We start from the raw sequence: 27,784 nt of genomic DNA on the forward strand, positions 1-27,784 counted from the left end.
TCTTAAATCGTTAAAGTAGTTATAATTATAATTCTTAAGACATTTTTATAGTAACACCGGCTTCAAAAGAAATACATTTGATTAACGATTATCTGGTAGCAAACAATCGAAGAGTTCGCGACACGAGTAGGTCAGCAGGCCGTCGTGCTGGTGGCCACTCCCGGCAAGCCCAACACTTCCTATCGCGTGTTCGGCGCCAAGCCGCTCGAGGACGTCGTCAGGAACCTCCGCTGCATGATCATGGAGGAGCTGGAGAACGCTTTGGCGCAGCAGGTAACTATAATGCCTTCCCGTACTGTTTATATGTCCTCTATTAATAATAATGTATACTTAGAGACAGACTACATTTGGTAATACATGTCTGTTGTTGGCAAATCCACTTATATTGAAGCAGTCGTGCACACAGGAAGTGGATGCATTACAAGCGACCCAAATCTCATTACTAGTACGTAATCTAAGTACTTAAAATTAGCTTAATATATAGCTTTATAACTTCAAAATTCCATACTGTGTGATCAGAAAATCATAAATATGTTAGGTGTTTACGCGATGTACATATCTTATTCACATCGATATAAAATTAGCTTAAAATAGTCATAACACAAATTAATAGAGCGAGACGCGTCAGAAAGCGAGTGTGTGAGGAGCGTCAGATCGTGCGTGCCTCGGTCTCACAGTACAGTGGATAGAGCGAGACGCGTTAGTAAGCGAGTGTGTGAGGAGCGTCAGATCGTGGGTGCCTCGGTCCCACAGTACAGTGGATAGAGCGAGACGCGTCAGTAAGCGAGTGTGTGAGGAGCGTCAGATCGTGCGTGCCTCGGTCCCACAGTACAGTGGATAGAGCGAGACGCGTCAGTAAGCGAGTGTGTGAGGAGCGTCAGATCGTGCGTGCCTCGGTCCCACAGTACAGTGGATAGAGCGAGACGCGTCAGTAAGCGAGTGTGTGAGGAGCGTCAGATCGTGCGTGCCTCGGTCCCACAGTAAAGTGGATAGAGCGAGACGCGTCAGTAAGCGAGTGTGTGAGGAGCGTCAGATCGTGCGTGCCTCGGTCCCACAGTACAGTGGATAGAGCGAGACGCGTCAGTAAGCGAGTGTGTGAGGAGCGTCAGATCGTGCGTGCCTCGGTCCCACAGTACAGTGGATAGAGCGAGACGCGTCAGTAAGCGAGTGTGTGAGGAGCGTCAGATCGTGCGTGCCTCGGTCCCACAGTACAGTGGATAGAGCGAGACGCGTCAGTAAGCGAGTGTGTGAGGAGCGTCAGATCGTGCGTGCCTCGGTCCCACAGTACAGTGGATAGAGCGAGACGCGTCAGTAAGCGAGTGTGTGAGGAGCGTCAGATCGTGCGTGCCTCGGTCCCACAGTACAGTGGATAGAGCGAGACGCGTCAGTAAGCGAGTGTGTGAGGAGCGTCAGATCGTGCGTGCCTCGGTCCCACAGTACAGTGGATAGAGCGAGACGCGTCAGTAAGCGAGTGTGTGAGGAGCGTCAGATCGTGCGTGCCTCGGTCCCACAGTACAGTGGATAGAGCGAGACGCGTCAGTAAGCGAGTGTGTGAGGAGCGTCAGATCGTGCGTGCCTCGGTCCCACAGTAAAGTGGATAGAGCGAGACGCGTCAGTAAGCGAGTGTGTGAGGAGCGTCAGATCGTGCGTGCCTCGGTCCCACAGTAAAGTGGATAGAGCGAGACGCGTCAGTAAGCGAGTGTGTGAGGAGCGTCAGATCGTGCGTGCCTCGGTCCCACAGTACAGTGGATAGAGCGAGACGCGTCAGTAAGCGAGTGTGTGAGGAGCGTCAGATCGTGCGTGCCTCGGTCCCACAGTACAGTGGATAGAGCGAGACGCGTCAGTAAGCGAGTGTGTGAGGAGCGTCAGATCGTGCGTGCCTCGGTCCCACAGTACAGTGGATAGAGCGAGACGCGTCAGTAAGCGAGTGTGTGAGGAGCGTCAGATCGTGCGTGCCTCGGTCCCACAGTACAGTGGATAGAGCGAGACGCGTCAGTAAGCGAGTGTGTGAGGAGCGTCAGATCGTGCGTGCCTCGGTCCCACAGTACAGTGGATAGAGCGAGACGCGTCAGTAAGCGAGTGTGTGAGGAGCGTCAGATCGTGCGTGCCTCGGTCCCACAGTACAGTGGATAGAGCGAGACGCGTCAGTAAGCGAGTGTGTGAGGAGCGTCAGATCGTGCGTGCCTCGGTCCCACAGTACAGTGGATAGAGCGAGACGCGTCAGTAAGCGAGTGTGTGAGGAGCGTCAGATCGTGCGTGCCTCGGTCCCACAGTACAGTGGATAGAGCGAGACGCGTCAGTAAGCGAGTGTGTGAGGAGCGTCAGATCGTGCGTGCCTCGGTCCCACAGTAAAGTGGATAGAGCGAGACGCGTCAGTAAGCGAGTGTGTGAGGAGCGTCAGATCGTGCGTGCCTCGGTCCCACAGTACAGTGGATAGAGCGAGACGCGTCAGTAAGCGAGTGTGTGAGGAGCGTCAGATCGTGCGTGCCTCGGTCCCACAGTACAGTGGATAGAGCGAGACGCGTCAGTAAGCGAGTGTGTGAGGAGCGTCAGATCGTGCGTGCCTCGGTCCCACAGTACAGTGGATAGAGCGAGACGCGTCAGTAAGCGAGTGTGTGAGGAGCGTCAGATCGTGCGTGCCTCGGTCCCACAGTACAGTGGATAGAGCGAGACGCGTCAGTAAGCGAGTGTGTGAGGAGCGTCAGATCGTGCGTGCCTCGGTCCCACAGTACAGTGGATAGAGCGAGACGCGTCAGTAAGCGAGTGTGTGAGGAGCGTCAGATCGTGCGTGCCTCGGTCCCACAGTACAGTGGATAGAGCGAGACGCGTCAGTAAGCGAGTGTGTGAGGAGCGTCAGATCGTGCGTGCCTCGGTCCCACAGTACAGTGGATAGAGCGAGACGCGTCAGTAAGCGAGTGTGTGAGGAGCGTCAGATCGTGCGTGCCTCGGTCCCACAGTACAGTGGATAGAGCGAGACGCGTCAGTAAGCGAGTGTGTGAGGAGCGTCAGATCGTGCGTGCCTCGGTCCCACAGTACAGTGGATAGAGCGAGACGCGTCAGTAAGCGAGTGTGTGAGGAGCGTCAGATCGTGCGTGCCTCGGTCCCACAGTACAGTGGATAGAGCGAGACGCGTCAGTAAGCGAGTTTGTGAGGAGCGTCAGATCGTGCGTGCCTCGGTCCCACAGTACAGTGGATAGAGCGAGACGCGTCAGTAAGCGAGTTTGTGAGGAGCGTCAGATCGTGCGTGCCTCGGTCCCACAGTACAGTGGATAGAGCGAGACGCGTCAGTAAGCGAGTTTGTGAGGAGCGTCAGATCGTGCGTGCCTCGGTCCCACAGTACAGTGGATAGAGCGAGACGCGTCAGTAAGCGAGTATATAAGGAGCGTCAGTTCGGGCGCGGCTCGGTCCCGCAGGCGCCGCCTCCTCCTGCTGATGATCCCTCGCTGTTCGAGTTGCCGCCGCTCATCATCGACGGCATCCCCACCCCCGTCGAGAAGATGACCCAGGCGCAGCTGAGAGCCTTCATCCCGCTTATGCTCAAGTACTCGATGGGTGAGTCTCGTCTACCTTATACCTTATAGGTCCTCCTTCATATCATACAGGAAATCCTTGGCCCACTTTTCAGTTTTTTTAACTGAAATATTATTACCGTAACACGTTGGACAGAAATAAATGCAATTTCCTGCTGAATCGCCTCCTGCCTTTCTTGTAGAATGTAATAGTCACTGATCTTTTTTAAGAAAATAATTGCAAGAAACATAAACCATTGATGTTAACTATTTGATTACCGTAAAATTACAGGGTTATCTAAAAATAACCAAAAGCTAATCATGTATGTATGTACGTATCTGTGACACATTGAACACTTGTCGAGCAGTCCGCGGCAAGCCGGGCTGGGGCCGCGAGTCGACCCGGCCGCCCTGGTGGCCCAAAGACTTGCCCTGGGCCAACGTGCGCATGGACGCTCGGTCTGAAGATGAGAAGCAGAAGGTAACTGCACGCCATTAATTATACGCAACTCGCACGCACCACGAGAATAATTAATGCAAGTGCAACGACCGACCTCTTCCAGATGTCATGGACCCACGCTCTGCGACAGATTGTGATCAACTGCTACAAGTACCACGGAAGAGAGGATCTCCTGCCAGCTTTTACTGAAGAAGACGAGAAAGGACCTCCGACACAACCCGTACGTAGATTCATTGCGTGTCTATTGCATATATGTCCACTTCACGAACTATGGGTTTTCACTTCAGGGCGGGTGTCTATCTACATCTTAGCTACATTGTAATTAACAGCAGATTGTGAGAGATTATACTATTAAGAATAAAAATTATCAGGGAAAAACTAAAATTTGCTTAGGGAGTGAGTAAATATAATATTAAAGTTGAAACTGTTTTAACTAGGTTAGTTATTCGACTGGTTCCAAAAAATCTAGGCATCAAGAAGATCAAATAAACTGATTGGCATTGATTAAATAATGATTTAAATAGATTTGTCTTAGAATGTGTTTGCTGTAGATGTTACTGCGTTTAGTACATATAGGAAGCAATGTTTTGGAGATTTTTATTTCAAGTGAAGCTAATGTTTTAGTTGACTGGAATAATAACAGAGTTCTATGGTTCTGTCTTGTTTCAACAAGCTGTTTCTTATCTACGACGATGCTGCCATCTATTGATCCATATCGGAATCTTTAAACCAAAGGGTAGTTTGAGAAAATATTTTCTACACAATTTTTTCCTTGACTAAAGTCCTGTGTTGAGAAATATTAATTTAAAAATGTTTTTGTCAAATCCCAATAATATTCTAATTTGTTTGTATTTGTATAGGGGGGAGATTGTTAACTTTTCAACTCTCATATATAATATGCACATTTCATATCTTTTTCAAAAAATCAGTTAAGTTACATAAATAAGATAGATATTTAATACTGAAATCATTATTAAAGGTGCGAGTTGGAACGTTAACTCCATAAGCTCTTATAACATTTATTTCTTGATCACTAACCAATTTGTTTATAAATTGTACTGGAGAATCAAATGAGATGATTTGTTCCACATCCTGGACATTGAAACTGTGAGTATAACATATTGGTTCCTCGCACGCTGCCGGAGCAGGTGTCTGCCTGCATGCCGGGGGCGGGGTCCGCGGGGGCGGAGCCCGGGGGCTCCCGCCCGCACCACGCGCTCGCCGAGCAGCAAGTCTGCATCGACCAGATGACGCTCGCCGACGTCGATGTACGGACAACCGCGCCCGTCACCTTACTTTCAATCGCAACATAATATTTTTGGCTTTGTTTAAACACAACGTAACCTCAATAACAGTCAGCCAGCTCGCGGGGTCAATGACCTTACACGAACAGTTGTTCGGCGTCGATGTGAGCTCGAGTGAATGCGGCCCCACGCCCCATGCCCTATGCGGCCTGTGCCCTCGAGAACACTTTACTGTGTCTTCGGGTTCAGGGGCGTTTCCCTTACACCGCGTGTCACGGGTCCCGAGCAGGTTTAGTTTAAACTTAAAGTTTCAAAAATGATATCTGTGTTCTAGTCTAGGACAATGGGGTTGGACTGTTAGGAGCATCTCAGACAGAATATATTATTGGGCCGCGTTACGCTCGCCTACTACATATGAACATTTTAAAACTGCCACAGCATCTGTGTGCTTACTAAATATACATAGTTAGTGATGTCTTTTTTTTTAAAACACACATAAATGATATCATAGCAATAAGACTTAAAACAATGCCGGTGTGGTGTGCACAGATGTCGCAGTACGCTCCCGCCGTGCTGCAGACCATCACCAACCCCGACGGGAGCGTCTCCCTCATCCAGGTGGACCCCAACAACCCCATCATCACGCTGCCCGACGGGACCACCGCGCACGTGGTCAGTCACTGCTCACTCCTGCAACACAAGCTCTAATAGCTACCTTACTGACACCGCGGCAAGGCAGCCGGCTCGCAGACACCGGTTTTTCTAATGAAATATTCACTTCCATGTAGTCTGAACTACTTTCACTGTGAAGGAGGGCGTGCAATAAATATTGAACTCACTAAAATGATTATATGGATATTTTGCACATAATTGTGGAGGACAGGCTTCACTGATCCCGCTCGGAACGGTGGGACAATCGTTAAAAAATAATAATGAGACAAGACCTCATGTCTCACGCTGTGACGTCACGCCAGCTATGTCTGCGTGCACACTCTGGAGCCTCAAGAACTGGAAGCTCTCACTGAAAAATATAAAATAATGTATATAGTGCACAGTGTAGATAGAACTCCGCCGAGGATCGTAAAGGGAAAATACTGGTCTACTGACACTTCCCGTCTATCTTCTCATACGCGGTCACACACTGAGCTCTCTCTGTGGTCCCCGTACAGATCCAGTCCGGCGAAGGCGGAGCCAGCGTGGTGGGGGCGCTGGACACGGACGGCGCCGTCGCCGTGGACCTCAACGCCGTCGCCGAGGCCACGCTCAACCACGAGGGGCAGATCATCCTCACGGCGGACGACGGGCACGGCTACCCCGTGTCCGTGTCCGGCGTCATCACCGTCCCCGTGTCCGCCTCCGTGTACCAGTCCATGGTCGCCTCCATGCACCACCACGAGGCCGTCTGCGTGGCGCCGCTCGTGCAGGTCACGCTGCGACACTGACTACCAGTGTCATTATGTTAAAGATTATATTTATCGATGTAATGACGTTTAAACTGTGGTACTAATAACTGAAATGTCGACGCCGCAATGTACGCGGCCGCGCCTCGACACTATCAGAACTAGTTCCCCTAGTCCACAATGTGCCAAAGTCGCAATACTTTATGTCTCTTGTTTGTCTTCTACACACGGTCCTGTTTTTAAGTTTCCACAATAAATTTGGTATTTAATTTAATCTTCAATTACGTCCTGGTAGCAAAGACAAACAAGACACTTTTACCATTAAAACAATGTGCAATGCAACGGACGTGCCATTTGTAATAAATTGGTAACCGTACGTACCGACGCTACATATCAATTGGTAGAGCACCAATGCACTAAGATTCAATAAGAAAATAATTATTTTAAAAGTCTGCAAAATAAATGTTATTGTTTCCTATCGGAGCGAACCGGTGCAATATGTGTGCCAGGTGAGACACCGCCAGGGGTCGCTGTAGTAAATTATAAAAATAGTTCAACTATTTAATATTCAATCGATAATACTAAAAATAAAATAAAATCATAATCGATTAATAAATAATATAATTAGGATCTCAAACAAACCCGATCCCAAAGTATATCGTTGCCAAATAACACTTTATTTTTAAATCAAATTACTTAAGTAATGAATAAATCCATAAAGAAGCTAGTGTTGAACACTACGTAGTTTAAATTTATTAAAGCATAATATATTAATAGAATAGACAATATTATATTTTTTATTTTGTTATGTTTTGTTTTTTATATATTTAAATGTGTTGATAATATAGATATATAATTATAGCGACATTTTTTTTAATGCATAGATGGGTGGACGAGTTCACAGCTCACCTGCTGTTAAGTGGTTACCGGAACCCATAGACATCTACAATGTAAATGTCGCCACCCACTTTGAGATATGAGTTCAAAGGTATTCGTAATTATGGTAATAAAAGTGAAACGCGCGAGACATGCAATGTCGCACGTTCACTTCTTGTCTGATTATCTGTGGGGTGCAGCGTCGCTGGTGGGAGACCCGCCGGGGAAACTAACTCATTAGAGACTGCTGCTCTCTCTTCAAATGTTAATGTACACCGCTGGGCTCGATACAAACTTGGATAACATTGGAAGTGTCCTACAAGGGGGCCGGTCTTGTATAATAATGTGCCTTATCCACGGGGTCAAAGCGGTTAGGATGCTGGTACCATCTGCATCAGAGCAGGGGTAGGAATCGTTTGGCAAGGACTAAATAATTAAATATAGTACTGCTGAATTACATAAACAAGTTCTATTAAAAAATGAATTAGGTCCTTATACACAATATACTCTTAAATTTGTTATATTTGTGATGAATTATATATATAATCAAATCTAAATTTTAGTTTAAAAGTTTTATTGACAATATTTTAAATTTACCCCACGTTATGTTTTAATTAGCTGTTTGTGATTGTGCCAAATGTTTTTGTGTGTTTTGTCAATATTTGGATGTTTTCTGGCGTGCACTGTACCAAAAGCAGACTGATTCACAATTTTTTTTAATTATTGTTAAACATTCCGTAGACATGGTGGACTTCGTTCATGTTGTAGATGTCATCTGTGGAAGTTAAGTCAGGCCCCGGAACCTGAGGGACCAACAATGAAACTGTTGTTCAGTTTAAAAGATCCTAAAAAAAATCTGCAGAAACTATACACATCCCCAACCCCCACAGCCGGTGCAGTCAATATAGAGATTATATTTTTTTTAAATCAAACATCCAAGTATTGCTTGTCAATAAATTGCCATAAAATTTGTTCAAAGTTTAGTTTGTAGTGGCGCTAGCATTCGACTTTTTATTTATTTTTAAATATCGTTGAACAAATAATATTGTTATGTTGCGTGTATGAAATGTTTTGTAAAAGTCATCTGTTTTATTTTTATTTGTTGTGTTGTTATTTACGCTCGGGAATTAACGAGATGCCGGAGCGGACTCGACGGCGGCCCCCCAACCCCCCGCCCCTCCACAGCCGCGTCACATACTCGCCGCTGGAGCCGCGGGGCTTTATCCCTAATCAAGTTTTATGTAGATACATTGCCGCCGTTGAGTCCGTGGACAGCGCCGACGCGTCTCGTATTACTTCCCGGGTGTTGCTAGAGCTTATTACGTTTGCATGTGTGCGTGTAACGCGACCAATAAACGCTGATCTACGTTTGTGTTGTGTTTTGTTTGTAGTTTGTAGCTTGCAGTTTGTAGGGAACGAACTGAGCCAGCTACTTCCCACAGCATTAGCCACCTCCTCTTGCCTTTTTTCTTATTTAGCTTTTATTTATTTGAAAACGCTAAGTGTTTTCTATGTAAAAGGTAATACATTATTTTATTATTATTATTATAGGTGTGTGTGTTCGTGTGTCGCACGCAGCGCGCTTTGTTTATAATTTGACCTTTTATTTGCACGTGTTTGTAGGTTTGTTTTAGCATTGCGATAGTCCTGCTGTACTGATCTGAGAGTATATTGTGGGAAATCATTTAATTGGTGAATATTATCATAAATTAAAAATAACTTTTTACGGAACTTAAATGTAAATTTCAATGTGATCACCTTACATTGTGAGAGAAACGGATCGCGATGTATGGTGAAACCTCAAGTACAGACACCAGCCATTAAACTCAAAACAATGGTGCGCGCGCAACTTAGTGCAGCTCTTTTGCGGTGTAGTAATGTGGTATTCTCAATTTTTCATTATCAAATCAAATTTCTCTTGTAATAGGGAACGCTGTGAATAAGAAAAATGAGTTAGTTCGCTTTGTTGTTTCCCTTCACCGTCGAGTGGTTCGCGAGACGCTCTATCTATTTTCTCACTCTCACTTGTCCTAAATTGTATCTTTTCTCTCAAGCTGTAACGAACGAATCTGTCGCAAGTAAAATTTTACTCAACGCGCTTAAAGAAGTTTTACTTCAAAAATCACCGTAACTCTGAACTTCAAAATTTGAGGTGTAGTCTTCGAAGAGCCCGCGGCTACCTAGCCGGTAGTCCTTAACTCGAAATATCAGGAACGTCATTAGCACTGACGGTACTTCATGATTTATTACACATTTTAAGGTACACCTGAGAACTATCTAAGTAAAAGCTGCACATAATTAATCTCCAATGAATACAATAATGAAAACAATTTGAAGGGAAGTGAACACAGAGGGGATAACATAAAACAATTCACCCATACGATCTTTAAAGTATATAAATGAAATGTCTGAATAACAATAGAGCTCATGTGCAAGGGTCGTGGCTGTATGCAACACCGTTACGTGCAGCGTGAGCACTCGTGGACAATGCGCATATAACTGGAGACTGGCACGTGTTGTGCGTGTCCAGCTTGGTGAAGCTTTGCTACCCGGGCAGGTGGAGCAGGGCGGCGATACGCTGGAGGCGCTGTCGCTGGGCGGCGGCGTGGCGCAGGTCATGCTGCAGAACGGAGACACGCAGGTGCTGCAGGTCCTCAGTCTCAAGGACGCCACCGTCCTCACCAAACATATGGTAACTATTTCTATTTATTAAATGTCAAACAATCCGTAATCTCGCGTTGAGCTCCAAGCTTAAAATAAAGTAAACTAAGAGAAAAGTGACCGCAAAACGAAAAGGTATTCGATGGGGATCGTGGCCCTCCGTGCTCGACTTGAGGTGACGTGACGCCAGCCGGCGCAGTGCCTGACTTGATCCTCCCAAACTAACCGTTGGTAGTACTGGGACTTTTAGGCGACTCGAACAAAATTAAATTTTAGGTAGGTATATACTAAACTACTAATTTTGTACAAATTTAAGAGAACAATTTTAGAAACGCAATTGAGCTTTTTTTTGTTGACTACAGTAAAGCTCTTTATTCGCAGCTATTTATGTTCCGTAAATATGCCGCGACTGTAGAAACCGTGAATATGAAATTGTAATTTATGTAAATGGGATTATAGGGGATGAAGATTCATTTTATTGTTTGATTCTCAAAAACGCCGACAGCGGCGAAGGCGGCTTGTGTCAAAGGCGGAACTAATACACCGCGCCACCGGCGTCATTATATAACTACATACTTTAGGCAGTGGATAGTTGTAATAAGGTCTATTTTTTATTAGCCAACGACGACATTCGAGGACGCGCTTACAAAGGATATTCGGTTGGATTATCCAACTTGCGGACACCTACTTCCTTTGTATCCATGTGTATGTACTGTAGGTACCGATTAGATCCCCGAACGTAGGAATGGGGTCGCATGTTTTTAATCTGCGAATAATGAAATAGCGAATATGGCGCTTTTACTGTAGTTTATTAAAAATGAGGACGTTGTACATGATTCTCCGAGTCGCCACATGAAGCGCGGCGACTCGACTCTTGTATTAATATTTGATTTTTTTGTCACGTTTTTTTGATATCCCGGTGGATTCTGCACTAAGCCTGTTTGTTGGTTTCACTGCCGTACGATGTGCAATAATAGCGCAGACTTATTGTCGACAGCAACAGGTAAAGGCTGAGCGGGAGGCGGTGGTGGCAGACTCGTAGCTGATGCGTTTGGTGGGGACTCCGCCACCTGACTCTCGCACCTAGCGCTCCGCCCTCGCGTGCTCCGCCCCGCATTACCGCGCCCCGCACTCCACTACGCACCGACCCAACTAGTGGCTGACGGCAGAGCGACATATTTATAAACACTGGCTGCACGAACTAATGGCGGATTGTTGACATCAGAGCTAAGAGGTTATAATAATTGTCACGTTTTGCTAAAATTAATTAATTCATAAGTCATTATTTACTTTAACAAATAGTTTACCCGAAACTGTGACCTGTTCGCCGTACATTCTAACACGAAAATGAAAAAATGGAATAAACAAAATCCCGTCCTTCGTCTCTGACGTAGAGATGAACTGCATATAAACAAATCGTTATTACCGACAGGTTCAATTAGTTCTTTTTAAAACGCCTGTTTTCATCCGTAGTAATTGAAATAGCTGGTACCGCCATACAATACGTCGCCGTTGACAATAATTGTAAATGTTTACAATTAATTGATTTAAGCCAATGACGAAATAAGAACCGGACGATTCCGAGTGATTTGAATGTGCCTCGATTGCTCTCTAGTACGATCTCCCAAATCGGACTCAGTTTATTATATTGCTTTATTTGGTTTTATCCAAAAGTGACTAAACACAATCTATCGTAACAGTAGACATATATATCAAATTATGATGAATAATCACTTATCGACTGGTTTGCCCCGAGCGTTTCTTATGGGATGGAGAAATTTGTGGTGGTCCTGAAGGTTTATTAGTTTCAAGACGAACCGGTGGATCCGAGGGCTCAGCCTTTGGCTAACAGCTGCTCGAGCGCCTCTGAAGGAGTTCTAACACTTGGACGACCCCTCGCGAGCGTATCCATCGGCCCCAGGCACGCTCACGCCGTGTCCACTAACATATATGGTGTATTTTCTTACTTCTACTAGTTACTACTTCTACTTACTTAGTGTCGCATTATCCAAGTAGAGAGCAGGGGCACATTTATATACAAAAGGCAACCCGCTTTACTTTATAACATTTAACGGCCGTTTAACTGATGAATAAAAGTTAATTTATTAATCAACCAAACCCCTAAAAAATATTTTAATCAGTAATCTCGAGTTTTAAGCAAATATTGTTCAGTACACCGGTGCAGGTCGGTAACACTTGTGTGTGTGTGATGGTAATTAATATCCGCTAAAACGTATTGCTGTCCTGTGATATGAAGTGGTAGACCAAGCTTACAGAATAGATAGGGTCGGAGTACCCCAGCGGTCACAGCCCATATCTCGTTGGAGAGCGCAACGTGTACATTTGTATCGGAGAGTTTATTAATTAGTCATGTGTCAGCCATCGATATTGTTGAGCGAGGTGGTCGCTGTACACTAAGAAAGCTGGAAACGATATCCGACTCGCGTCATGACAATCCAATAAATAAATAATAAATAGTAGCAATATTTTTCCATTAAATGGATTTCATTTCAAAATCGAACGGTCAAATAAACTCTAGGTATTTATTTTATTATTTTAATGAAATGTGCAATATACGAATAGCTAAACCCGTATTTATTTTATAAATTTTAAATGCTGTTTTATTTATTGGCTGATTTTATATGCGAATCATATTATTAGGTAGATTATATTGGATATTACGGCGATTCGCTAGTGTGTATTGGAAGTGCCGTACATAATATTGGTAAAATGGCGTATTTAAATATTTACTTTAAAAGTTATACTCGCAAGGCGTGACTTTAATTAATTGAGTTAATGGAATTTGTCACTTTTACGCTTTAATACTTTTTCATGCACCATACCATTGTGCGAGTTTTTTAACGTTCTCGATAGCGTAAAAGTTAACTCAAATTTGTATGCAGTTCGAACAGCGGCAAACATAGGCAAACGTTCCAACTCCACACAAATTTGAGTTAGCTTTTACGCTATCGAAAAGGTTAAAAAACTCGTACTAAGCACACAAGTCTACGATTTTTGTATACAAAAGCGTCAGAATAAATTGAGTTGAAAGGAAACAAATGAATGTACACTCTCCTGAGATTATGCTGTCTGGTGCTATGGAATAATAATATGCTGATTAAAAGTCTAGTTACACCAGCTGTGAAGACTGTGAAATCCTAGCAAAGGTATAATATTGAGTCTAATAATAGTATATAATTACAAAAAAAAAACGCGACCTTTAAATCTTACAGTGACAAGTAGTTTTGTCAAAATGTCAGATAGAGTATAACTTTTAGAAATAAATTATACCATTATCAATTAAAAAAAACATTCCTTTTATTTAAGTGTTTGTTATAAGTTGTTGGTTTTGTAATTGATTTGTCGTCGAGTTTGTTAGTGAGTACTTTATCTAGTCTTGTCGAACGAATCTAGTCCGTAAGTCGAGAGTAGACACGATACATAGTAAAATATACAAATAGAAATATTTATTGGAAATTAGTTTTTTTCGTATTTATATAGGTACTTATAGATAGATAGTAATTTAACACTTCTGTGTACTGCATAAGGTTTCGTGGATTTCAAATCATTAAATTGTTGTCTGGTACGTGGAAAGTGCGTAAATTCTTTAATTATAATTAAAATACGGTCAATCTGGGTAACTATAGTTCTTGCGGTTGACACTGACACTTCTGATTGTTAGTACGAAATACGAATTGTCAAAGGACACTAAATTTGAAAAGTTGACAGATAACATAGTTCAGAGCTATGAAGGATAAGATCAATAAAGCTACATAGACGTTCCAGACGCCAACTATTTTAATAATATGACACGAGCTCAAAAACATTATTTCGATGCCTCCAATGAACACTACTCCAACTCAAAATTTTGAAATTTTGGTTTTCCACGCAAATCGCTTCACTATGTTAAAAGTATTACAATTAATCATTATTGATGGGGTTCGAAACAAGAGTTAACCAGCTAGTTACACAAAAAAACCATAAATATATCTGCAATAATAAAGATTTTATCAACTTTTTTCGTTTAAACGCTCTTCCTGTAAAATCTACGAATTTGGAGTTAGCGTAGTGTTCATTGGAGCCATCGATTTTCACTTTGCTACAAAATATTTTTAAAAACGTTTTTACGTTCCGATTTATTATACCGCGAGGCGTTGAATGCGCTTCCATTGATTTTAAAGGTTTGGTGGGATTTTGTTTAATGCGTGCATTAAATCGTGATGAACATCATGAATCACGCATTAAAACATGCGTTTCGAGCTCTTGCGATTATAATTCACACTACATATATTAAAATTGTTATCAACAGCATTAAAAGTTACCCAGACTGACTCTGTGGAGTATTTATTAGTTCATTATCCTTTTTTATTCGGGCTCGCAACGAAGCAATAGAAAGTAAGTAGTTATCACATCTCGACATATACATGTGAATTTGTAATTAGGAACGTATTCTAAGATGCTTCTCGTAGTGAGCTCGAATTACGGAAGATTTGTTTTAAAATGGTAGGATCTCTTGTGAGTCCGCACGGGTAGGTACTACCACCCTGACTATTTCTGCCGTGGAGCAGTAATGCGTTTCGGTTTGAAGGGTGGGGCAGCCCCTGTAACTATACTGAGACCTTAGAACTTATATCTCAAGGTGGGTGGCGCATTTACGTTGTAGATGTCTAAGGGCTCCAGCAATCACTTAACACCTGGGCTGTGAGCTCGTCCACCCAACTAAGCAATAAAATAAAATAAAAGAAGGTCGGTCAAAAGTCGATATCAGGGTTCGGCCTCGGACGCAGTTTTTTGAAACTCATCAAATTTAGAAAATCGATCCTGACATGTTTGTTTATTGTAACTTTTGTAATGGAAGAAGTGAGTGGAAGAAAGGGATATGATGGAAACTAATTTCCATTATATGTATGTACTAAGTGTGTTACATAAGTTGTATAAATTGTGAATATAATTTCATCTCTTGACATAAATTGATTTGTCTAAGGTTTCACATTACGCATTCATTAAATAAACATAGGATTCTGTGGCGCTCAAATTTCAGTTTCATATTCGGTAATGGTTTAAATTTAGACAATGATTCGCTTGCTTACAAGTAGTAATTGTGATATTTTTTTATTCCTGCTATTGATACAAACTCGGAATCGCATTCGTATTTAATACAGATAATGTCAGGATTCGATGCAAGTGATTATTACGGATTGAGGCCGTTATGTCAAAAGTAGTTATAGCGAAAATATCTCGTTGGTTCGTATTGGATTCATATAAGAAAATAGAGATTACTAATTTTAAAAGAAAGAAATTGTAATTGTAAATATACACAAATATGTATATTTTAAATCCTTATACGTAGGTTACGATTCACTAGGGCGTTGACATTGTTGATGGGATTTAAAAAGCAATATTATGTAGAATTTGACAAAGAGCATTCCTCAATCTAAAACAAAAATGGTAGCATCAAAGCTTAATGTTTAATATAACTTATTTGAATATAGATAAGTCTTTAAAAATACTTCCTGAATTCAAAGCTAAATAAGAAAATGTCGTTATTAGGATAGGTTTCAATTTCACGTTTAACGTTAAGATAAATTTTAAATTGTAACAATCGATACTAGTCAATGGTTTAAACATTTATAGAGAAGTACAAAAACTAGCGAGGTCATGTTAATAAACTGTATATTTTTTGTTTATGATACTATTTCTGCGATAGCTTTAGTTACTTCTTTTTTGTTTTTACTGTCCCTGCTCTGTTTTTGTTTATTTAAATACTACCAAAGAATTCATGTTTGAATGCAAGAAATAATTAAAAGCACAATTTTGTTGTTAAGTAATATAGTTTGTGAGTGTATATAACGGTATGATTGTGTGAATATGGCAATTATTAAAATATTTATGTACATCATGTTTTTTATTATTTTCACTGTTCATGATAAGTTCATTAATTTAGATAACTTTCTTACTTGCTTGAGGTTGTGGTTGAGTCCACTTGAGTACTTATCCTGATTCGGTGGTGCCAGGTGAAAAAATGCCGCAATCATACCACAGCGCAAAAAAAGTCGTACGCCTAAGGAAAATTCTAAAAATAAATTATACATAGATATTTACACAGCTACATACAAACAACAAGATTGAAATAGATCATCATTCGTCGTACTCGTTCCAGCTACAGGAATTATTAAAATAAAGTTAAACAAATATGATCTCTATTTATTTCGAAGGAAAGTCTTCTTTCATGTATGGAAATTAGAATAAAAGGGGCTTCCCCGAAACTCTGGGCAATATTACCAACATTCATTATTTTAATATTCTGTCAAAAGAGTTTTAAGATTTTACGGTTTTGGATACTTGTCTTCAAAGGATTTGTTACAAAATTGCTGCCAGAACTGTTTGCATAAAATAATGTTACAATGGATTGAATGTAAAAAAAATCGTACGTTTTTAGTACGATTTCGATGCTTCGATCGTACTCGCGTACTATTTGCAAAAAGTCGTACAAATACGATTTAAATCTTACAGATGTCAGCCCTATCCTGATTGCACAGGCTTCCCTTTTAAAATTTCTGGTAGTAAACCGTATTGTAGACTCGCACAGGCAGTTTTTTTTTATTGCTTAGGTGGGTGAACGATCTCACAGCCCACCTGGTGTTAAGCCATTACTGGAGCCCATAGATATCTACAACGTACATGCGCCACCCACCTTGAGATATAAGTTCTAAGTTCTCAGTATAGTTACAATGGCTGCCCCGCCCTTCAAATCGAAACGCATTACTGCTTCACGGCAGAAATAGGCGGCAGAATATGTCGTCATCCTGCCTATTTCCATTGCGGAAACTAACACTTTGCTGTTTGAACGGCGGAGCAGTCTCAATACAATTCATTTAAAATTCGACCGCATCTTTCGGTCTGGTGACGTACACCAGGTGTCCCGACGCACGCCCAGTTTCAACTACAGCCACTTACCTCTTTGCTCTGGAATTAACTCTTCTAGTCTCCTTAACACTTTAAAACATCCTTCTTCAAACGCGTTTTTAATAAGTCTTATGCAGTAGCTAGTGGCCCAGAATTCCCTAGCATTGGGCATGAGCATCTGACTATACTATAAGGTGATTATTATGATCGTCTGCCTTCCAGGGCTATTGACTAATTGACTAATAAGCAATCTTATGAATTTTATGGGTTTAATTTTTATTTACTATTTGCTTGGAAAATTGTTATAAGCTTAACAAAATTGAGCAAACAAGCCTACATTCTGGATTCAAAATTTAAGTTGAATTGTCAAATTGGCTACTTTATTTTTATTCCTCTTTACCTACCTATTCGCTGGTAGCCTTAGGGGCTAATCCAGCTTGTTTTTATATTTAAAAATGATACAACTGTTTAAAGTTACATAGTTATCTGTAACCTGATCTTTACTCCTGAGTAATTTAATAATCTATAACATAGAGATGGTAAGTTTTTCTTTGGGATAGCACTTTCATTTTATTATAAAGCCTTTTAAATTAGGTTGTTAAATAATATAATTTAAAGAGATACAGGAATTCACAATAAAACCCAAAATATACAAATCCAATGTAAGTGTATTTCTACATCAGAATAGTTGTTTAAAGCGGTAGCTCTGAAATACTCTGCTCTTTATAACAACACAAATGTAAAATAAAAGTTAACAACAAAAAAACTATTTTTTAATTTTACTACAGCATAAGTCAACAGCTTTACATGTGGTAAACACTTTCTAAAGCGAGTTCTGGCTTATCGTAGCCAAGCTCCTCAGGTGTGTCAATACCCAGTTCGGTGAGAGTAGGCTTGATCTCTTGAATGATGTATGGGTAGATTTCATTCACTTTGTTTCCACATTTGTCTTTGCAGGCTTCTATAAACCTGACTGCAAGGGCATAATCATTGACTCGTCTGCATGCATGAAGGGCAGCTTTGATAATCTTTGGGTCGGGAACGAGATCCATACCACAGAGGTCATTCATTCCTTTGCGGATTTCCCAACCATCAATGTCTTTTCTGTTGAAATATGCTTCATATCTGTAAGACAATGTTCATATTGGATTTTCAGTTTTTAAATCATAGATAATTATAGACATAGTTGATAATTGTTTTACTATTCATTCTCAAATTTTATGAGTTTTCAAGTGAAGCATGAAGAGATTGTTATGTGATCTTCAGTATTGAACAACTGTATGAAGTGTGAAAATTAGTTACATTTTCAATTATACTTTTTTATTTAAGGTTTGTAATTTTCAAGTAACGAATTTATCTTAAATGATACTGTATGCTTAAAAAAACTAATATGGATGGTTTTCTAATAATTCGACACACTCGTTTGGTCAGGCATAAAAATGACAAGTTTTGTATAAGGGCAAAACTGGAGCAGGATTTATTTCTACTTACTTTTGTTAACATTGGAGCCCTTTTAGCATACATTTGATAAGAAATGGACATTTTTTGTTTACAAGTTTGACTTCTATTCTATTGACTATTTAACGGTGATGTTTCTTTCTGCTAGTATAATCATGTAAATAATAGAGCCAGCTACATTTTTCTATTTTGCAGTTGCAATTACATAATGACTAGGTATCGAACTATCTACTAACCTGTTATCGAATTCTTCGTCACTTTCCACTGGACCTCCGTGTGATCTCCGTACAGATACAGCGCTGACCCTTACGGCAGGAACTAATGATCTTTTAAGGACATTTGCAAACGCACCTGATGCGGATTTCAACATTTTCGCCAAATATTTTTTTTGTACTCAATCAATTGGCAACGAATGGGAAATATTACAAATGGCTGCCCAGTGCATAGATTATACACGTTTTTTTTTTGAGGTTAGATTAGCCTTGTAGATTATATGGCTTACTGAATTTGGTCCCCTTTTTTTTCATTTCCGCATTTTTTTTATATTTAATGCGCAACGTAGGCGTTTTTTTTTTTGTTGCTTAGATGTGTAGACGAGCTCACAGCCCACTTGATATTAAGTGGTTACTGGAGCCCATAGACATCTACAACGTAAATGCGCCACCCACCTTGAGATATAAGTTCTAAGGTCTCACGGCTGCCCCACCCTTCAAACCGAAACGCATTACTGCTTCACGGTAGAGATAGGCGGAGTGGTGGCACCTACCCGTGCGAACTCACAAGAGGTCCTACCACCAGTAAAAGGTGATGGTTTGCTTATTAGATATAAATTAATTATTAATTGGGAATTTAATTGTTTTTATGATAGTTGATCAAAATATTTTAATCTAAGCGATAAAAATAAAGATGTCTAGTAAACGGGTCAACTTAAGGGTGATCATTTAATTTTGTTTAATTAATTATAAATAAATAAAAGACGAACAAACAATTTTTACGTTCGAACATTAACGAACAAATAATAAAAAATTTAAAAAATCCGATAATCAAAAATGGGAGACCAAATTCAGTGAGCCAGATTATATCTACACTTAATATTTGAGAACATAGATTATACACTTATGTTTGAGAAGGGTGCGGCCATGGAGTTGATAAGTATCGGTGCGGCCCATAGACCTATATAGTAGGACACGACATATTGTTCTATTCGTACAATTGCTTATATAAATAGCACCCATTTTGAAGGCACACACATAAACATATATTTATCTCGTTCTTACTCAGCACTGTAACTCGCAGGAAAACAATATAACAGTATTTCAGTGCGTACATAAAATGAAACATGAATATACGTAAAGGCTTCGTCAAACAGAACGTGTAATTAGCGCGCGTCAGAGCGCTACGCTATGACGCCGAGATGTGTTGTACTACTATGGTAACATATAAGCGCTATAGCGCTGGCGCTCTGTTTGACGGTATGTTACCATAGTAGTACAACACATCTCGGCGTCATAGCGCAGCGTTAGTTTAGCGCTCTGACGCGCGCTAATTACGCGTTCTGTTTGACGAAGCCTTAAATGTCTAATGAGGCCGAAAATTCGCTAAACATGGCGCACCAAATGTCATTGTCACGTCAGTTCAGCCGTCTGTTTTGGGTTGTACATTATTTATTGACTTTAATATCGATTTAACAACAACAAACAATCGTTTATATAAAATTTCTTATTTTATCATCCTACCCCGCTTAAAACATACAGAAATAATAATTAAAACATATTTTATAGGGTCTCAAGAAAGTCGATGCCCCAAAATATTATCTAAAATATATATATTTAAATTCATTATGGCGCACTCATCCGAAAAATCGATCGAAAATCCGGAATCTATTGATCATGAATCTATAACACTAATCATAAATATCTCTTAATAAAATGTGTCATCAAAACATATTGAGACATTCTGTTTAGATATTTCGGGAAAAAGGTTACCGACAAAATCTCTCTTCGGAACTATTTAAATAAAATAGTTTTTTATTCCGTAGCAAGTAAAAATTGTAAATTCGTTAAATTAAGTCACAAGAGGAAGTCACAAGGAATGAAGTTTGTAATTAAATAAACGTTCTGAAGGTTTTTTTTATTACGGGATCCCTTGATAAGTTTAAAATTTGAATCACTTTCAAGTGACAGTGATTCAAATGGTGCAGTGCACCTACCTTAAGGTGCGTTGCGGTAGTGTGTTACGGACTTTAGCCAGCAACACAATGGGGTTGGCCGGTTAAAGCTTTTCTCAGATGTCGCCAGCGTAGCTTGTTCCCTTGTCACAGAGAGCCGCCATTTTGTGTGTTTTGCGTTCGTGATATTTCGGCATTTTGTGACTTTGATACGGTTCTTATTACTTTCTAAGTAGTGCTAAACAGTTTTACAACATGTATTCCAACTGGATAGTTAAAGAATTAAAGGAGGAGTTGAGAAAACGTGTTGCATCTTTACGAAGAAAAAAAAGTGGATTTTGTCGAAAGGTACAATGTTGATGTTTTATTTTAACTTAAAAAACTTCTCTCAAACTGTTTCCGGTAGCTATTATAATAATAATATTAAATTGTGTACCTTAGGAACTTTATTCCTTGTAGCATGTGCAAAAAGAATTGCTCATATTACACACATTACCTACCAACTAATGTATTATTTTGCTTTTTTTCAGATTAGAGCTACATGACCAAAATTTTAATTTTGAAACAAAATGAAAAAAAATGCTCTAGCAAAATATGCTAATATATATGATTTGCTAGTGGAACCATGTGGCATTTTCAATAGCCAAGAGCGCCCATATCTTGCTGCATCTCCTGATGGTGTGTTGGGCGAAGAAGCTATAATTGAAGTGAAATGTCCATACGCTAGCAGAAAACATGAAATAAATATAACAACGGTGCCTTACTTAGAACAATGTAACGGGATATTGTCTCAAAAAAAAACCTGCCCATATTATTATCAAATCCAAGGACAGTTATACTGCTCAGGCAAAACATACTGCACTTGGTCATTTACACCTACAAGGACATCAAAGTGATTTATGTTGAAAAAGACAATAATTTTATAAATAATATGTTAAATAAATTAGATATCTTTTATGAAAATATTTTCAAAGAAGCATTGTATGAAAAACATCTGTATTATAACTATACACACTTGTCGAAATAAAAAATCAGGAATATTTTTAATTATTTTTATTGACAATTCCTTCTCTAATATTACTTATGTAACTTCTCTACTTTTTGTTTCTTCAGAAACTGGTTTCATATTCCATGAAAATATAGATGGTACAGCACCTTTCTTCAGATATTTATGTTAATGTTTGACACCTACAACACAAAGAATAACATTTAAATATACTATCACAAGGAAACCTGACCATAGTTTCAAAATATTTGTTATTGCAATGGATGCAGCGATTTAGATAGAACTTTCAATAGTAACAGCTGATAATGAACAACAGCTCATGAGGAATGTGTTTCCTCCAGTCTGATTTTGTGTTTGTTAAAAGGTTCCTTACAGCATAAATCTACTTGCAAAATTTGTTAGCAACTAATAGTATGCCTAACTAATTATTATTGGATTTTTTTAATAAGAGAACAAAGATGTGTGCTACACCTAGTCATGCATTATAAATATTTGACAGAAAGAAGCATACCTGTGTATTTACTAATGTTTTCATAGTCAGATTCCACAAAGTGTTTACGACATAACCTCGAACTTTGTGGGAGTACTTTTTTCGCGTCAAATGGCCTTTAACAACAGTCTTCTAATTTTCTTGTCCTTCGGGAATTGATGTACTCCAATTTCTGAGCATACTGGTACAAAACAACGCGTCATTGTGCTTAAAATAATTTTTAATCAAAAATTCCAATACAAATATTGAATGTTAAGGGAACAATGCAGTATGCACACCAGCGCCACTTTGACAGTTGCCAACCCCATTAAAATAGATAGTAATAGAGGTGAATGAAGTTAGCCCCTCAACAATTTTTTTTTTTCCTATTTTATACTTATTTTCTATTAATTCGTTTGTTCATCATTTGTTCATGATTGTTCACTGTTAATAATTGTTTGTTCTGCATTTATTTATTTAAAAAAAATATTTAAAAATATACCTACAAGTTAGCCCCTCTAATGCAATTTTTAATATTTTTTCATCCTTAATGATTCGTAAATATTAATTTTCGATTGTTCTTATATAAAACACTTTTGTTCTCTTTCGAAATTACTCGTTTTTTGTTTAATTTACTATTTTTATTAGTTGAATAAATGTATGCAAAATATGTGTACTGCGCATGCGTCAACTATAATGCCTAAACTTTCTACGCGGGTTTAATCGTGAAAAATAAAACAAATATAAATCCTGAAGGAGCAATTAATTGGTATACAGTTTAATTAAAAAAATTAAAAAATAAATAAATGAAATAATGTGCATTGGCGTTAAGTTAGACCAAATACATTTTTTCCATCCTTATCGTTATGAAGGTATAAAAAAGATAGGGAGTTCACATAGTTAATATAAACAAATAAGTAAATATGTTCATTATTTATCTTTCAAGAGATAATGTAGGTATATATTATAATAACTTTTTTACACAGTCGAAATTATATTCCTAACATTAGTAAAATAACATTTTAATACGATAGGTAAGAGGATGGAAAAAATGTATTTGGTTTAACTTTACGCGAATGCACATTATTTCATTTATTTATTTTTTAATTTTTTTAATTAAACTGTATATCAATTAATTGATCCTTCAGGATTTATAATTGTTTTTTTTCACGATTAAAACCGCGTAGAAGGTTGAGGCAATATAGTTGACGCATGCGCAGTACACATATTTTACATACATTTATTCAACTAATACAAATAGTTAATTAAACAAAAAATGAGTAATTTCGAAAGAGAACAAACGTATTTTATATAAGAACAATCGAAAATTAATATTTACGAGTCATTAAGGATGAAAAAATATTAAAAATTGCATTAGAGGGGCTAACTTGTAGGTATATTTTTAAATATTTTTTTTAAATAAATAAATGCAGAACAAACAATTATTAACAGTGAACAATCAACAACAAATGATGAACAAACGAATTAATAGAAAATAAGTAGAAAACAGGAAAGAAAAATTTTTTTGAGGGGCTAACTTCAGTCACCTTAGTAATAGGGAGGTTAAAAAGTTGTCGTTTGACAACTTTATAACCTTATAAAATTTTAATTCTTATCTATGGACTGGTTAAATAACTACCGTACGATAGGTAGGTACCGTATAATGGGGCGATTAGGGACAAATTCCAACTTTATGAGCAATTTTAAGGTAGTTGTTGATGTATATAATGCTATATCAGGATCAAAATGATTGAGTCTTGGGGGCATCTTTGTTGTCTAATTTAAAATTAAGCAACTAGCATTCCAGTTTAAGCAAAAAATGCAAAAATAGGTGTAATCCCTATTTACCCGAAAATTGCGGTTAATTGGGACGAAATGAGAAATTTGCTAGGGTTGGCACTACTTTTATTTTTATATATAGTTTTAATTAATTAATTTATTTAGTTGCACCAACAAAGTGATCATCAATAAAAAAAATTGAAAAACTGACAAAAGTACATGGCAGACATCACCTCAATTATAGGTGCAATCGACAGTGCATTAACAACAAAATATATATATATATATATATTTATTTATTTATACATAATAATATATAGTAGGCTTTATTAGAAACGGTTTATATTTCTCCGTTCTTGTTAAGTACTTAGGGGCTGATATTTCTATCTGGGTTAAGAGATTAGGTGTGTCAGTTATTCCATGGATTAATCAGATGAATACCCCCCACTCTGAACGAATATTAAATATTTTATTATGTATTACTTAGACATTTTTGTCCACCTTGAGATTTCATTGATCTTGTTACATGTCTCTGCAAAATTGACTTACTTATATTAAATTGCTTATCTATTTCAACTAAAGACTTATTCCCAATTTCGCTTCGAATAAACCAGATTTTTACCAACAAATTTAAAAAATATTGTTATAACTACATAGACAACCCTACAAACCTGTACCTATTTATATTTAGGTCGTTTCCATTTCACGTATTCTCATCCCAATTGACCCCTTTTTCGTTGTTATTTATACCTAAGACGTCCCAATATCCCCAAAAACAACAGATTTTTACATGTATTTTTATTTAATCAAATACATTAAAACCAATAACAACTGAGACTTACCTTTAATATATATGCTGGTTCAAACACTAAATAACGTTTATAAATCATAGTCGTCTTCTATTATTATCAAATAAATAAAAGAGAGCAAAGTTTCTAGCACTAAAATAATTACCACCACAGGAAGTTAGTTTGCAACGCGATTTTTTATAAGTCAGCAGCTATTATCATGCATATTCAGAGTTGTTTCGTGAACTTTCAACATTCTACTATTAAACTACAAAAAATGGAAGATTTTGCAACGAATATAAAACTTATATTGAGCGTCGAAAGATTTTCCCGGTTTTTTCCCGATTCGCCTCTCAATCCCTAATCGCCCCATTTTACCGGTACCATAAATTAATTTAAGTAGGGTACTATTATACCTACAATGTACGATGTACGGTAAACTATAATTAAGTTTAGTTTAATTTATGTAGAAAGTCACAACTCTTTATAAAACTTATGAAGTTTATTTAAACCATGCAAAACATATCAATAAATAACGCCATATTATCTGAAAAACTTACGCTTAGACCAAACTCGAATTGTTGTGTTAATTTTGATTATGAAAAAGTGAAAATCCAGTACATGTATTTTATCTCACAGAAAATTGCTAAGGAGATCAAAGGGAAACCCCCTCTATACTCTACCGAGTCGTTAAACCTATTTATTGAACGACTTAAAAATAAGGAAATAACGTCAGATAAATACGAATTGCGAAATGAGAATTGCCAAACAATTTTGTTTCACAAACGCAGCAGGAGAGTAAAAATAGTGTTATCTGCTGAACAATGTTTTGATGTCATTGTACAAGCACATATTCAAACTGACCATGGTGACGTTCGTGCCATAAAAATGAAAACAAGAAAGTATTCCGTCCCTTTACTCAGCATTAGAACATTATTAAAGAGCTGTAATGTGTGCACTCAAGACGAGACATCCCTGTACTCCGAAAAACAAAATGACAATATTTGGACAATTTCAATCTTTAATGTGCAGTTATATAATAATGAGTTTCCATTTCTACTATTTTATGTGGAAACTAATTCGAATTACATCTTGATCAGACCACTCAAGACAAACAAGGAAGATGAAATATCTTTGGAACTTTTCAAGATATTTATGACATTCGGACCACCTGTCACTATTTTAGTTTCTAAAAAATTAGAAAAGATCATTACAAAAGTACAAACTATAATAAGCAGTGTGCACCCAGATTGTATGTTTAAATTACAATTGTGCCAAATAAAGAATATGCTTCTTCCAAAGCTATTTCGTAAAGTAATGAAACAGAATACTATAAGTTACACAGCGATTGGATATCTTAAAGCTCAGTTCATTTTAAACAATATGTTGCATTCAAAGCCTCAAGACATATTCTTCAGAAAGACACTTGAACCTCACAGCATAGATACTAGATAGCATAAATTCACAATTATGTCACATATTCAGTTATGGTTGTTATTTCATCACTGTTATAGTGCAAATGGTGCTCTCCTAGTATTAGCTAGCAAAACAGCTAGTTCTAATAAAGTTGAAAGCTCAATTCAGACTACAAACAGATATTACAATCTTGTTGCTTTTTGCTTGTTTGGGCCACACCGTTTGACATCACTATTCTGTTTATGTCTACTGGTTTAATCAACAGATACATTGCTATGCTGGGAGACAAGGAGACCTATTTTTAATTGTTTTTGAAAACCAAAAAGCAAATGGAACACCTAGTGGTGATCACATTTGCTCATGGATATTTGTAAGGCTAGAAGCACTATCTGGGAGACTAAGTCAGAAATTATTTACTATTTTGATCTCAAGATGGAGCTGTGTTTCTGATATCAAATGAGTTATGAGCAAATTTAATTCAAATTTAAATCAACAATATAAAACAATGCCTGCCTACTATATTATATTGTAATTCAAGAGCATTTAAAAATAATTATATTGCATTATTATTTTAATAAGATTGTTTTATTGGGGTTTATTCCTTGAGAATCTATTTCCTTCAAACTCTTGGTACATTGGTTTTATGGGTAACATTGAACGATGACAGCCCTTTAAGCACTATTGAAATAAGTGCTATTTTTATTGTAACATGTATAATTTGTCAACATGTTGGGAATATTTAAAAAAAATCCCCGCTGCAGTGGTGTACACATTAGGTTCAATAATGGTTCCAACAGTATTCACTGTTTAGAAAACATTATACAATGATTCCCGATTATAATTTAGGAAACGAATTGCTCGGGTATAACAGTGATCTTTTGAGCCAGTGCATATCTCCTTAAGATTAAATGCAGAATTTTAAGAATAAGTTACAAGTTGACAATTATCGATTGTATTTGTATTGTCTCATGCGAGTTCGCACCAGCTGACGTTAGTGGAGAAACATAGTCCCGCCTAATTCAGCCGCGAAAGTGTGATTATTTTTGTTTCATGTTTGCAATACGATCGATTCTTTAATCTTGATCTTCGAACTTCGTTCTGATCGAGTTCACCAACGGCACTGTACTGTATCCCAGCGACTAAGGGATCCAACGATCACAGCCGGCAGGTGGTGCAGTCTGAGCTCCAAAAGTTTGTACAAACTGAGGAAGTAGCTGTCTGCTAAACGGTCTGGTTCACATCGCACACAGTTATCGGAGATTTATAGGCCCCTATGAAGACTGACGGTGTGCGTGACATGTTTGCATATTAATTATTATTTTTAAATGTATTTACTATAGAGCTTCGATTATTCATTTAAAACCTATTAATATTAGGTACATTATAAAATGATCAATGTTTGTATTATAAATACTAAAAACGAGGCACTATCGTGTTCTATGTACAAGTATTTTACATTATCATATTTAATTATAAAAATGTTCATTCCTTAGTAAGGAATACCTACGTGCCCACTGAGTTTCTCGCCGGATCTTCTCAGAGGGTCGCGTTTTCGATCCGGTGGTAGATTCTGCGAAGCACTGCTCTTGCTAGGGTCAGTGTTAGCAACTCTTCGGTTTGAGCCCCGTGAGCTCACCTACACACG

At 38.5% G+C, this 27,784-nt stretch overlaps 3 protein-coding genes and 2 long non-coding RNA genes across 21 annotated transcripts in view; 3 read left to right on the plus strand and 2 right to left on the minus strand.

The window, feature by feature from the left end:
* The window catches only part of ewg (DNA-binding protein Ewg), a 20,534-nt gene extending 4,488 nt beyond the window's left edge, over window positions 1-16,046 (plus strand). For 3 of the 17 annotated variants that reach the window (XM_028184641.2, XM_028184640.2, XM_028184643.2), the window contains exons 5-13: window positions 100-273; window positions 3,381-3,552; window positions 3,878-3,990; window positions 4,073-4,189; window positions 5,118-5,237; window positions 5,763-5,885; window positions 6,383-6,637; window positions 10,047-10,181; window positions 11,133-16,046. In XM_028184641.2, coding sequence (XP_028040442.2) covers window positions 100-273; window positions 3,381-3,552; window positions 3,878-3,990; window positions 4,073-4,189; window positions 5,118-5,237; window positions 5,763-5,885; window positions 6,383-6,637; window positions 10,047-10,181; window positions 11,133-11,192 — 1,269 coding nt within the window. In that variant the 3' untranslated portion in view covers window positions 11,193-16,046. Of the gene's footprint in view, window positions 1-99; window positions 274-3,380; window positions 3,553-3,877; window positions 3,991-4,072; window positions 4,190-5,117; window positions 5,238-5,762; window positions 5,886-6,382; window positions 8,860-10,046; window positions 10,182-11,132 lie in introns of those variants that run through there. The other 14 variants (XM_089727960.1, XM_089727959.1, XM_089727961.1 and 11 more) reach the window with 11 other exon arrangements.
* A 1,660-nt stretch (window positions 16,047-17,706) lies between these two features.
* COX5A (Cytochrome c oxidase subunit 5A) lies at window positions 17,707-19,202 on the minus strand. The gene is made up of 2 exons (XM_028184673.2): window positions 18,751-19,202; window positions 17,707-18,181 (listed from the first exon to the last, which is right to left on the minus strand). The coding sequence occupies exons 1-2, from the start codon at window positions 18,882-18,884 to the stop codon at window positions 17,860-17,862; spliced, it is 456 nt and encodes a 151-aa protein (XP_028040474.1). The 5' UTR covers window positions 18,885-19,202; the 3' UTR covers window positions 17,707-17,859.
* Window positions 19,203-20,771: 1,569 nt separating this feature from the next.
* On the plus strand, window positions 20,772-21,721 carry LOC149503043 (uncharacterized). The gene is made up of 2 exons (XR_016323189.1): window positions 20,772-21,029; window positions 21,212-21,721. It is a non-coding gene; the product is annotated as an uncharacterized LOC149503043 (long non-coding RNA).
* Window positions 21,722-21,801: 80 nt separating this feature from the next.
* LOC149503044 (uncharacterized) lies at window positions 21,802-22,469 on the minus strand. The gene is made up of 2 exons (XR_016323188.1): window positions 22,199-22,469; window positions 21,802-21,869 (listed from the first exon to the last, which is right to left on the minus strand). It is a non-coding gene; the product is annotated as an uncharacterized LOC149503044 (long non-coding RNA).
* A 2,460-nt stretch (window positions 22,470-24,929) lies between these two features.
* On the plus strand, window positions 24,930-26,714 carry LOC149503045 (uncharacterized). Its single transcript, XM_089727980.1, has one exon. It carries the CDS (start codon window positions 25,237-25,239, stop codon window positions 26,176-26,178), a length of 942 nt encoding a protein of 313 aa, XP_089584106.1. The 5' UTR covers window positions 24,930-25,236; the 3' UTR covers window positions 26,179-26,714.
* Window positions 26,715-27,784: the final 1,070 nt, after the last annotated feature.

The sequence above is a fragment of the Bombyx mandarina genome, chromosome 05 (genome assembly GCF_030267445.1).
Source record: "Bombyx mandarina strain Sakado chromosome 05, ASM3026744v2".
NCBI classification, from domain to species: Eukaryota; Metazoa; Arthropoda; class Insecta; order Lepidoptera; family Bombycidae; genus Bombyx; species Bombyx mandarina.

Bases quoted from the DNA above. Each gene is read 5' to 3' on its own strand.
- COX5A (XM_028184673.2), bottom strand. From the start codon at position 18,884: ATGTTGAAATCCGCATCAGGTGCGTTTGCAAATGTCCTTAAAAGATCA. The intron at 18,182-18,750 runs GTTAGTAGATAG...ATTGTCTTACAG, and splicing joins GACGAAGAATTCGATAACAG to ATATGAAGCATATTTCAACA.
- LOC149503045 (XM_089727980.1), top strand. From the start codon at position 25,237: ATGCAAAACATATCAATAAATAACGCCATATTATCTGAAAAACTTACG.